General features: G+C 28.6%; 1 protein-coding gene across 1 annotated transcript; it reads right to left on the bottom strand.

Annotated features, from left to right (window-relative positions):
• Positions 1 to 210: 210 nt before the first annotated feature.
• On the bottom strand, positions 211 to 7,846 carry LOC137837303 (DEAD-box ATP-dependent RNA helicase 10-like). The gene is made up of 14 exons (XM_068646270.1): positions 7,620 to 7,846; positions 6,571 to 6,720; positions 6,202 to 6,331; positions 6,010 to 6,079; positions 5,742 to 5,804; positions 4,096 to 4,170; positions 3,653 to 3,772; positions 3,281 to 3,322; positions 2,814 to 2,888; positions 1,958 to 2,104; positions 1,644 to 1,781; positions 1,300 to 1,411; positions 1,123 to 1,211; positions 211 to 756 (listed from the first exon to the last, which is right to left on the bottom strand). Exons 2-14 carry the CDS (start codon positions 6,704 to 6,706, stop codon positions 634 to 636), a joined length of 1,320 nt encoding a protein of 439 aa, XP_068502371.1. The 5' UTR covers positions 6,707 to 6,720; positions 7,620 to 7,846; the 3' UTR covers positions 211 to 633.
• Positions 7,847 to 13,340: the final 5,494 nt, after the last annotated feature.

Below are 13,340 nucleotides of genomic sequence, written 5' to 3' on the forward strand. Positions count from 1 at the left end.
GCAGGGAGAAAATACGATCATTTGGAATATAGTTACTTTCCTCCACACAAATCAATAATTTCTCAAATTCCCTGGGCAACTAATATTTCCATATATTCCAATGAAAGTAAATTTACTGCAAGAGTAGAAATGAAAATAAGGATCACCACCACTTCAAAAGAAAATTTATAGCAAATTTCACACCAAACTACAAACACAAATTCTATGCAGTTACTGAAAAAGTAAAGATGTATTTTTAATTCAAGCAAATCAAGATATGTTACTCCATAATCCCAAACAATTACAATATGAAACCTATCAACATCCATGGTTTTTGTTGTGTTTGTCCACAAGTTGAAAGAAAAGCTATAAGGTAATTGCACAAAACACACCTATCTCTTAAATTACTTTATATGGATTCTTTATGGTTTCAGGTTAAACAGACAGCTACCGCTAGTAAATTCAATTAAGTATAACTAGGAAGTTGTTTAATCAGTCAATGGAGAAACATTTTTTTAATTTCATAACAAAATTTGCCCAAAAATGGATTACACAAGTTGCATGATCACTGAATCTAGTCTATCCTCAAATTTTCAGGCTTCATTTGATTCATTCACCTGCCGCATTAATTCACTCACCAGCAGTTATATGATTTCATTTTCTTCTAAACTTCTTGGATGATTTTCCATCCTTGAGACCCAAGTACTTGTCGATATCTTCCCCATCATTATCGTCTTCACCCCTCCGTTTCTTCTTCCCTCCAGTCTCCTTCATTTTCTACACAACCAAACAAACAAACATTTGAGTACTTTCTACTATAATATTTAAATCACATAAACATTAGCTGGTGTCAGAAATCCTTTATCATATTTAATTCCAGGAGTAATGTCCTCACATACTCAACTCATACAAAACAAGTTCCAGAGTAGAACCTATGACTTATGCATTACTACCCCAACAGGGTTTTTGTACCATAATTGGATGCTCTCAGAAACTAAATAATACCTGAAAACTGTAATCAATAAAAACTAAATCCAACTAGGGCAACCTCCAACAAAATCTCTCACGTTGATTTAGTAAGCTTCTAAGAAGAAATAGACAGACAAAATAGTCTAAATATAACATCTTAATACAAAATTTTACCGTGGTGGCTAATCTTTTGGCTTCACTAACACGTTCTTCCAAAAGGAGAACTTCCTCTTCCTGTGAAGGATACTCTGGTAGCTTTTTTCCTGAAGAATACATGTACTTCTCAATCCCTGAGAAACTTTTGTTCCTTAAAATATTAAAGTAAAGACTGCTTAGCCATATACTACTCACCTATAAGCTTCTCTATTTGAATGTACCACTCAAGTTCATACTGATTTACAAGGGAAATAGCAACTCCAGAGCGCCCTGCACGAGCAGTTCTTCCCACGCGATGTATATAATCCTGTAGCTAACAAGGTTAGGAATCCAGAGAATATAAAAATAAATAATTCCAAAATCTTTGATCTATTTGCATGACTCCAAGTCTTGAGTTAATTTACATGTGTCATGTATTACCAAGAAAACAAATTCCAATAATTAAAGGAGACCACCTGTGAACTTTTGATTAATTGTAAATTCATAAATATAATAGAACATGTCAAAAAAGAATAAAAGAAATACATAACACATCTTACTTTGGAATTTGTTGGAATATCATAGTTAATCACCATATCTACAGTAGGAATATCCAATCCTCTGCTAGCTACATCAGTACAAAGGAGAATATTGCACTCCCCAGATTTGAACTTGTTCAAAGCTCCAAGTCTCTTTGGCTGTCAAAAGATTATTAGAATAAAAATTAGTATACTCCATTGACTCCCAGGTAAATAATGAAAAGATAAGAGAGGGTTCCTTATTCCATCCTACACCATCCCCTCCCAAGGAAAGAAGAGTTGACAACAAAGTACAAATATTAATAATCATATTACAAGATCTGTAGTACAATTACCTGGCTCATATGACCATTAATAGGTATGGCTTTTAAACCAAGATTCCTAAGGATCAATGCTAGAAGTCGAGTTGCATCACAGGTACGGGTGAACACCATTGATGTACTTCCAGCCATTTCAGTAAGGATATATACAAGGTAGCAATCCTACAAGAGAAACACATAATTACTTAACAGAGTCGTCATATGCAAAATGTCATGATTCATTAAACCCAAAATATATGAATTTCTATTAATTTCATTCCAAATAGCTAAATTATTACAAGTGTTTCATACAAACATTGTACTCTCTAGCATAGCAGTATTTATGGTATTTGATTACATAAAATACTTTCACTTGGCTAAATCAATAGAACGGTAAGAATTAATTTACAGTTAGAGTTCGTCACAAGTAACAGACTGTTTTTGGAAAAAACAAGGACAATATCAGATTTGTACTTAGTGGTCATCCACTCTTGAAATTTCTTTTGTAATACATCTTTAGTCAATAGCCTTTACAGTCTCCGCCCATTGGACCAAGAAGTGACGAGTGTTAAGAAAATTAATGAACAAATGATGGTCATTTCTTGTTTTTAAAATCCAAGATGTTGCTGAATAAGGGAGAATGGGAAGAATTAATTTACAGTTGGAGTTTGTCACAGGCAACAGACTTTTTTTAGGAAAACAATGACATATCAGATTTGTACTTCGTGATCATCCACTCATTAAGTTTCTTTTGTAATATATCTTTAGTTAGTAGACTTTACAGTCTCCATTGGACCAAGAAATGATGAGTGTTAAGAAAATTAATGTACAATTGATGGTCATTTCTTGTTTATAAAATCCAAGATGTTGCTGAATATGGGAGAAGAGAAACCTTGTGTTTGGCAGGCAAGAAACGATACTGCTGCTTCAATGTGTCAACAGTGGAATATTTAGATGCTGCTTCAATCTAAAAAGAATTAAACAATTTGAGTAACATCAGAACCTAAGAATTTATACATACAATACAAGTAATATAACTAATGATAGTCCCCTCGAGAGATGCTTAAATTTATTGCCTATACTTCTAATTTTATAGCTACACACTGTCCCTTAAGAAATAAGCAATATTTATAGTCTATTTTAAAGTAAATGAACCTCTAAGCAATGGTGAGAAACTTTGAATGAGTCCCCACTGAACAAATTTTGAACACCCTAAGGTTAATTTTAAGATATTAATATCTCAATAGAAGGGTGTATAATTTTTCAAAATAGATGACAGGGCAAGGTAATTTAAGCACCTCTCAAAATGTGGAATGTAATCTACTCCATAGATAAACATTTGAACTATTACGATGTTACCTTCACAGGATTCCTTAAACAAACCCTTTTCAGCTTCTGCACCTGCAACAGTAAGTGCAACCAGATATATTAGCTACATAGACATAAAACTAGATGTGATGTCAGCAACCAAGTATCTGCAGCATATAAGAAGCCAATAGAAACCAACATTTCAATTTCATCCGCACCATAACTTAATTATTGAAGAACACACATGTAAACATAAGTACGAACTATAATAGATTTGTCTTAAAATAACGAAGAAAATGCTTTTGATAATCTATGAAAAGATTATACACCAACAATTAGAATTTATGTTAAATTCCAATAAACTCTCCCCAATGACCAGCCACAAATAGGGTTCCATATCTCATATTATATAAAGAAAAATACCTTCTTAGTCATTGTCGCAGAAAACAGGAATGTTCTCCGCTCACGAGGTATCATTTGTAAAATCTCATTAAGTGATTCCTCGAAGTCCTCATTCAACAACCTATCTGCCTCATCTAAGACCTGCTCAAAATAGAGTAATCATGTTAGTCCAAGCACATTTATGGCATAGAAATGCAGACAAGAGTCTCCTGGTGAAAATAGAAGGTATGCCCTCTTACTCTTTGCTTATTTTTTGAACTTTGACATAATTTCAATTTTCTTAAAAAGGAGTATTTATAACTACAAAAAACATTCACTTATATTTGTCAAAGTAAGAAAATGGAATCTAGGAATGAAGCATTCATTTGTATTCCTTCATAAAGTATATGAACATTTATGATGCAGAAAGTAATATCAAATCAATAATTCATTCATTATATATAAAAAAAATGTAGAAATCGTACCAAGTATTTTAATCTACTAAGAGAAAATCCTTTTGTGTTTTTTAGGTGATCTAAAACTCGTCCAGGGGTCCCAACCTGCATGAATATCAAATGCAACATAAACAAATAATAAACAAATACAGCACTCCTAAACCGTGACAGCCAAAAATTAGCAGAAAACTAAAGACAGCACTTAAGTAGAAGCACAATATCAATCTTGTACAAGTAGATTGTGCATAAACTCAGCTTTCTCTTGTTAAATGAATAATATTGTATCATTCAAGTGCAATGTTTCAACCCATAAACAGTCTCACTCAGGCACTGTAATGTTTTTTAACAAAAAGAGCAATAATTAAATATATTCTTCCTCGTGATAAAGACCTAGTTGAATTCCAAGACATAGACCAAAAAATAAGAACAGTCCAAGTAAACATAGGACTTCCACAAGATACAGGAGTTAAGAGGAACACGAACTTCAAATTAAGTCTGTGGGATGAAAATGACCAAAGTTGCAACCAGATTTCATTCATGCAATTAAATTGAGGAGGGGGATAAGTATAAAGTTATTGGTCTATTTATCAAGACAAAGCAAATATAGGATAATGAAAAATCAACTTATGAAGCAAAAAAGAATGGAATCCCTTGTGTTGTTTGAGTTGCCAATTGCACGGGGGAAATTAAATGCATAATGACCAGAACAAAAAACTGGGAAAAAAGTGAAAAAAGAGAGACAAACCAAGACACTTTTTGAACAAGAATTTGAAATTCTAAATCAGTTGATCAATGTTCATTGTAGAATATTCAGTCCAATGAATCTCTTCAATATATAGATAGCACACCTCTAGAGGTGAAATATAAATAATATTATCCTATTCGCCATGATGAGGTTTGTTCTTCTAAGTGAACCAACCATGACATTATAGACTGAGAAGCCTGACCACACCTTGGCTTTAAGGAAGAGAATTAATGCATGACATAAAAAACTACAAGATCAGCTTAACAAACTTGGAGTCTATAATAGGACAATCCTCTTAAAATTTTCCTAAGAAACTAAAAACATTTTTAAGTTTTCAAAACATCTAAAACATGGTATTTGATCAATCATTTCCTTTGCATGAGTTAAATTTTACCAACATAACTATATTAAAGTGAGTGTTACAAGAACCATGTGAACCATGCTAAACAGCTTAACAATTATATTTGAAAGCAAACATGCTAAAAACAATAGAAGGAAAAACCAACAATATAAATTCGTTCCAGCAATAAAATAAATCTTTTTATGCAAATACTCTAACATAATTAGAATTGGATAGCTTCCCAACTACAAAACATCATACATATCTCTCTATGTATATTTATATTCGAGGTAGTAGTTTAAGAAAATAAGAACAAAACTCATCATAATTCTGTGAAAGAGAAATCATACAACTAACACAATGTTTATCAAAAAATTCTGACCAATAATGAATAAGATAAGCCAGTAATTGATTTAGAAACTGACAAACAATAACAAGAAAAAGAATGCATTTCTTTAGTGAAACATTAGTGATATATTTACAAACATATTCATGATTAAATTTTGGATCTCACTCAACTATTACCTAACTTTATCCAAGTACAAGAAACAAATAAAATCAAAGGATGCTTACAGAAATGGTAACACTTACAATAATATGAGGTTGCTTTGCTATCTTGATGGATTGTTGTACCATGTCAATTCCTCCAACAAGCTAGAGAAAAAGGAAAAGATGCCAATCAAATATATTTTTAATATTCATGTATTAAATAGAATATTAACACAGTGCCTAACCACCCTGTAACACTACGTATCAAGCTGAAAAGAGTCTGGGGAACAAACTCAAAGTTATGCAGCAAATAGGAAGCAATAAATCTCAAAAATAATGAATCAATTCAGAAAAATAGATAGAAACTCACCACAGCACACTTCACACCGATTTCTGAACCTAGAGCTTCAAACTGCTCAGCAATTTGAATAGCAAGTTCTCTGAATTGATAAAATGATAAAAAAATAAAATAAACTTGCTAAATATCAGTCAGGACTATTACAAACAATAAAACTTGAATCATATGATGATCAAGCCCATGATTAGGCATCAAATATCGAACCTAGTGGGAGACAGCACGCAAGCAAAGAAATCTTTTGGGCGAGGTGCATCTAAGAGGGCATGCAATATAGGAAGAGCAAAAGCTCCTGTTTTCCCAGAACCAGTTTGGGCAAGCCCAATCACATCTTTTCCTAAAAAAGACAACCCCCGAAAATAAATAAGCAATTTCATAGGAGAAAATATTGAAATTAGAATGGAAAACTATTGAAAAAACAATGCAATCAATAAAAGATATGATATTTATCTATTTATATTAATAGTTTCATGTTGAAAATCTAAGTATTATCATTTTTTTGTCTGTTCCTGTTTCACAACCGGAATTAAAAAGGTAAACATCAGATTGAATTACAAAGCTTAATAAAATGACAACCTTCCAATGCAAGAGGAATAGCTTCTGCCTGTATCTTCAGTGGAGTTTTCCAACCCAATTTTTCGCAAGCTTCAACCAGTGATTCAGCTAAACCCAAATCCTTAAATGTTTTTATTTCTTCATTCTCTTCCACCATTCTTAGTTTCTCACCTATGGATAATTTTCAAAACATAAACATTCTCAGTGTTGTGGTGTTTCTAAACAAAAGCATTCAATAAACCCAAGAGAATTGCACTAAAATTTGAAGAAAAAAAGGAAAACAGTTTCCTTAACGAAAATTGGCTTCAGATTGTTAAAGGGGAAGAAATCAATCTTCTAGCCAAAGGAGTTCTTCGTCCACAATAGGATTTAAACTACAACAAATGGATTTAACTTGTTCAAAACCAATCAGGCTTCTGTCATACTCAAAGGCCTTAACAGTTACATGCAGTGCTAATATGTAGCAGAAAGGAATAATAGCACAAATATATGCTGTAATTGGAGAATCAAATAGGGCAAGTGCTTTCCTCAGCACATTTTTCATGAAAGTTGTACAAATTCACAATGGTGAATGATGATGCTTTCCTAATTGCTTTTCTTTTTCAATCTGTCCATACAGCTTCACATCAGAATTTTATATTATCTAATCTGACAGATTAAAGGGATTAATTATGATTCACAAAGTAGCAAGCAAGGAATTTGGCCGTGGACTAGCTATATTATTGTAATCAAACCCCTTTTTGAGTTATTCCCAAACAAATCGTATTTTGCTTAAGAACTTACAGTATCCACCCACCCACCCACCTGTGTAACTACCACGAGACAAAAAAAATTGCAACCCCATCCCCTATATGCAACGATGGGTACAGCTATAGTGAATATAACACGTTCAAATAAGGCATTACACCAAAGAACTCTGAAGTTAACAAGGCCACTGAACTATACTAGTCGAAAGCTTCCAATACGTGTTGGAAAAAGACATTGCATAAAAAAACGGATTTTTAAGTGAAAAAAGTATTCCTTCAAAGAGCCTGTTGTTGTCAAGGGAAGGCTATAAGAGAAAGGGATACCTAGATTGAGAAAGGGCTTCGTTCGTTTGGGAATTGGTCAGGGAAGTACAGCTTCACACCTTCAGAGGTAGTCGCGGGCTTAAGAGAATTAGCGGCGGCGGCGCGAAGGGCGTCGGAGTCTGGGATCTTTGTCGCCGGCGACTGGGGGTAAGAGAAAGAGGGGACGAGCAATATTTGTGTAAATTATAAAAATTTAGGTATTAGGGCACGGGGAACCCAAAAAATTAAGGGGGAAATATAAAGTAATTACAAAATTTTAAAAACTAACCAAATTTTATCCTGGTCAAAAATTAAGGGCATTTATTTGAAGTTATGGTGTTGTATTTTTAAAAATGTAATTCGATGAAAAAAATTATTCAAATACATGTATGGAAATATGTAATGTTGACTTTATAAACTCTAAATTAATAAAAATAAAAAAATGGAAGTTATAACAAAAATTAAAAAAGAGTTTGTTTGCTTTCATGAATTATAAGTCTCTTTGATTTATTTTTTTGGGAAAAATTATTTATTTTAATACAATAATTATTGCTTATTATAATTTTTAACATATTTTCCTTAGCTTATTTAATAAAGCAGAAGTAGAAAAAAAATCAAGCTTTTACTTTAAACCTCTAAAACCAAAAATTAAAACTTTAAGTCTTAGTAGTATGTGATATTAATTAACTATTTATATATTGAATAAGAATAATTTGAAGTGATAAATACTAATAGTGTAATATAATATTGGTATGTGTTGCAAAAGAAATTCTTTAAGATTAATAAAATAAACATTTTTCATATATCTTAACAAGGATACTAAATACTAAAATAGTGATAAAAAAATTTGGAGGAATCAAATCAACGAAATATTTGCTTTTTAAATTACTGAATTAAAATCAGAAACCCTTAATTTTAGATAGACTAAAAATCTATTTAACTCTTATATAGTTATTTAATATTATATAATAAAAATATATGTATTTATTTATTTTTAAATCTAACGGAAACATTTAAAATAAAATATATGAATAAATTATTTTTTATATTACTTTTGAATAGAAAGGATGGAAAAAATAAAAGAACAATGATAACTATTTTATATTACATTATTATATAACATTAAATAAAAACTAAATTTTAAAATTAAAATAATTAGTTAATATTTGATTAAGTTAAAAATTATTTTATAAATTTAAAATAAATATTAATATTTAAAATAATTTTTATTATTAATACAAATTTATAAAATCTAACCATTATTTACGGAGATTTTAGTTATTCATTACTTTATATTATAAATTATTATCGATTAATTTTTAATGACTAATTTATAATTTAAAATATTAATTACTAAAATTTATATAGTTAATTTATATATAAATTTTAAAAATATTTTATAAATTTTTATTAATAATAAAAATTACTTTAAATATAAATAATTTTTAAATTTTTAAATTAATATTTAGTTAATATAATGATTAATTTTATTTTATTTTAAATTTGATTTTTTTTTAATGATTATTATAGTTATTCAACTACTTTTCTTACTACCTAATGTTATGCCTAACGAAATAATTTATTTTGATTTCTTTTCACTAAATTATGTTACAAAGATTTTGGAATTAATTTTTTTAAATAAATTCGAAAAATCAAACTAGAAAATTATTAATCCGAGCCTTCTAATTTGCATATTTAAATAACTACAGCATATTATATACTAGAAGATATATTCAGATAATTACATCAGATTTGCATATTTAAATAACTATATATGATATACTAGAAGATATATTCAGATAATTTAATTAATTACATAAAGGGAATAAAGGAATTGAAGGTGAACAAGAAAATCTAATACCCACATGTCATCTACCATCCAAGTAGCGTATAATCCTACAGCATCTACCATACCATTACTTTAACAAGCTTATTTGAGTGATAAAAAAATTAATATACTTAATTGTATGGTCTTCTTACAATACACAAATTAATATAAACAGTATATAAATCATCAACTTTAGTTTTTAAAAACAGTGTCTAAAAATACTTATATACAAATCATTACATATATTTTACTATTTCTTATAAATTATTTAAGATTTTATTTTATAAAGATAAATTTTAGACAACATCTTAATACACATATATATAGAAACAAGATTATATAATAAATATATTAAAATTTTCCTTAAAAATCTCAAACTTTATCTAATTTATATGATTTTTTCAATGTTATCATAAATAAACTTTACGAAATTAGAAAGTAAAATTTAAATTTAATTTATCAAACAAAATATACTAATTACAATACACAAATATTGAAATTATTTTTATAAAATAAAATTAAAAAAATGATAATTTACTTTACCATAAATATTTTACAATTTTTTTAAAAATGTTAATTAATTCTAAAAAGTATTTAAATCATCAAATTTAATTTTTTTTTAAATAGTGTCTACAAACAATTTGATAAATGTTTATATATTGTTTACTATTTATTATAAAATATTTAAGTCAAATTCTAGTAATAACTATTATTTTTATTCTAATTTACTTTATATTAATTATTTCTTTTATTTCACTTATTTTTTAATTACTTGAATTATATAGTTCTACGTTGTTTTATTTTATTTTTATATTTTATTTCAATTTCATATAAAATAAAATATATAAGAAATATTTTTTCTAATGTATAAAATTGTCCTTTTAAAAATATTTTCTTATAGAAATTTTAATTTAGTTCTTTCTATCATTTTCTTTACAATATAATGAAAAAACGAATTATCTTTATATATAATATAATTAAAAATACATCTAATTTAATCTATATATGAATTTTTTTTATTAAAACTTAGTATATAATTAAAATGTCTGTTTTTGTAAATTTATATATGAAATAAAACATGTGAAAAAATAATATATATATATATAATATTTTTTTATTTAATTAATACAATAAGTAATTAGTTTAAAATCCAATTGTTATATATTTTCTATTCTTTTTATTGTAGTACTTTTAGTTTCTATTAAATAACTTATATGATTTTTTTAATATTATTTTAAATGGATAAATAAACTTTAGCAAATTAGAAAATGAAATCTAAATTTAAATTGTCAAAATAAAATATACTACTTACAATGCACAAATATCAAAAGTTTTTTATAAAATAAAATAAGAAAATTTAAATTTTCTTTACCATAAATATTTTACCGAATTGTTTTTTCAAAAAAATAATTACTTATAAGAAGTATTTAGACCATCAAATTTAAGTATTTTTATAATTAAAGTCCAAAAATAATTTTAGACAAATAATTAAATATTTCTTATTATTTATTAAAAAATATTTAAGATTTAAAAAAAAATTCAATAAATTTGATTTTTTTTTATAAAAGTTTTCATGTTAGGCATCACTATACAACTTAGCATCTTAGCTAGACTGACACCTCAAATAACAACAATCATCTACCATCACATCACATGAAAAAAAATATTATTATTAAAAAAAATATAAAAATATGGGGAGATTATACCAAAACTCGTATGTTATCAAAAACAATACATAAGTAGACTAAACCTAATTATAAAGAAAAAGAGATGCAACACTAGGACTTCCAAGAGGTCACCCATCCTAGTATTGTTTAAGATTTTATTTTGCAAAGATAAATTTTCGACAACATCGTAATCAATAGATGTTCAAAGGCATTGTTCTAAACATATAGCTTGTTTACAAGCTAAATCTAAAATTATGCCTCATGGACTCTATACTCTCCTCCCTATAGTTAGCACCCCTTTGGAAAACATTAGTATGGATTTTGTCTTAGGACTTCCAAGAACACAAAGTGGTTATGATTCTATTTTTGTGGTAGTAGAGTGTTTTAGTAAAATGACTTAAGAACTCAAAGAAGTTGTCAGGTTGCATGGTTTATCCAAAATTATTGTGTTTGATAAAGATGTGAAGTTTTTAAGTAATTTTTGGGAAGCTTTATCGTCTAAGCTACTAACATTGGTAGGTAGCATCTTGGAGAAGAAAAATATCAAGCTAAGGATTATCACTCTCTAGAGAATAAACAAGTGGAAGTTCAAAAAGAAGAGTGATAAACACTTAAAATGAAGATTTTGTCAAGCTACAAAGATCAAACATAAAAAAAAAAAAAATCATATTGTATTACAAAGCAATCCCAAAATTAAACATTGTAAAAGTAAGCGTTTAGTCTTGTGAAAATATATCAAGAATCTCAAAGTGTCACTTGCATTTTCACTTAGGAATTTCATATAGATTTTCTTGTTTTACTTTAATTTCTTCTTGTTAATTTTTTGCATTCCTTTTATTTTTCTAAGTCTTCATGATATTTAGGGTGTATCTCTCCATTTTTGTAGTTGATCTTCTTTTGATCCTTAGAAAGTCATGCACACACACAACTGGGAAATATTGTTTTGAGTTTCTTTTGAGAAAGATTGGTTAAGTCTATTTGAGGAATCTTTGGGTAGGAGAGACATTGATACTTAAGCTGTCTAAGTGACTCATCACTCTTTCCTGGGAGTCAACTCAATTAAACATTGACTCTTTAACTTTGATAGGAACTTCCAAATTAAAAAATCTATTTGTGAAAAAATTTATCACTTGAATCGATTTTTCTAAAATTGTTTATTTTTAGTTCAAAATGAGTGATCATATGCATGCATGGTGTTCAAGGTAGTAATAAGGAACCAAAGGTAGAGACAGTATGGGTGGAGAGATGAACTTAGGTTTTTGAAAGAAAATTTAAAAAAAAAATGACAAGATAGGACATATAGAAAATTTGATGAACTCAAGGAAATGAAGGTGTAAATAGGATCTAATAAAAATAGAGGCAAGGAACATGAAGAAAAGGAACCTATGCTTAGAAGAAGAAAGAGTTCTCAATCTGGGAGCAGTCTGAATAGTGTTATAATGAAGATCTTTACTCACCACACTTTAAATATCATCATAGACCTGGGTATGAACATTTCCCAAGAGAACAAAGGGTGGACGTTCCTCCCTTTTATGGAAGAAATGGCATAGACAAATTTTTAGACTAGAGATGAAGGTAGAGCAAATCTTTGCTAGCCACCATGTTAAGGAAGAAATAAATGTGTCATTGTCTACACTAAGCTTTTAAGGACAAACAATGTATTGGTAGTATGCTTTAATAACATACCATGAGGTTCAAATTAAATACTCCAATGAATTGAAGACTACTTTTTGGGAATGCCATATTCTCTCTTATCATGAGTATCATGAGAGAGAGTTTTTGTATCAACTCCACATAATCCAACAAAAAGATAGAACTATAGATAAACGAATAAGTGAAAAATCTAGAAAAACCATTGTCAATTTCAAAGTGGCCTAAACCTTGAAATCCGAGATAGGATTGAACCCTTTTCTACTAGACAAAAGATATGAGAAATCACAACTTGTAATTAACTAAAGGTTCAACACTCAGTCACAAGACTCACTAAATTTGCAACCTTCCCATGCAAGAGGAATGACTTCTGGTTGTATTATCAGTGGAGTTTTCCAACCCAAATCTTCGCATCCAGTGATTCAGATACGTCTAGATCCTTCAATGTTTTTATTTCTTCATTCCGCCATTCTTAGTTTCTCACATGTGGATAATCATCGACTAAAACTTAAATAACTTATATATACTCAAAATTCATAAACATCAAAAGCAATCAAACTAAACAAAAACTAAGGATCATAAGTAATTGAACAATAA

The sequence above is a fragment of the Phaseolus vulgaris genome, chromosome 4 (assembly GCF_000499845.2).
Source record: "Phaseolus vulgaris cultivar G19833 chromosome 4, P. vulgaris v2.0, whole genome shotgun sequence".
Lineage (NCBI taxonomy): Eukaryota > Viridiplantae > Streptophyta > Magnoliopsida > Fabales > Fabaceae > Phaseolus > Phaseolus vulgaris.

Coding starts and splice junctions, on each gene's coding strand:
- LOC137837303 (XM_068646270.1), bottom strand. CDS start 6,706: ATGGTGGAAGAGAATGAAGAAATAAAAACATTTAAGGATTTGGGTTTA. Junction 5,805..6,009: donor TCGGTGTGAAGTGTGCTGTG/GTGAGTTTCTAT, acceptor CTTTTTCTCTAG/CTTGTTGGAGGAATTGACAT. Junction 4,171..5,741: donor CAAAGCAACCTCATATTATT/GTAAGTGTTACC, acceptor ATATTCATGCAG/GTTGGGACCCCTGGACGAGT.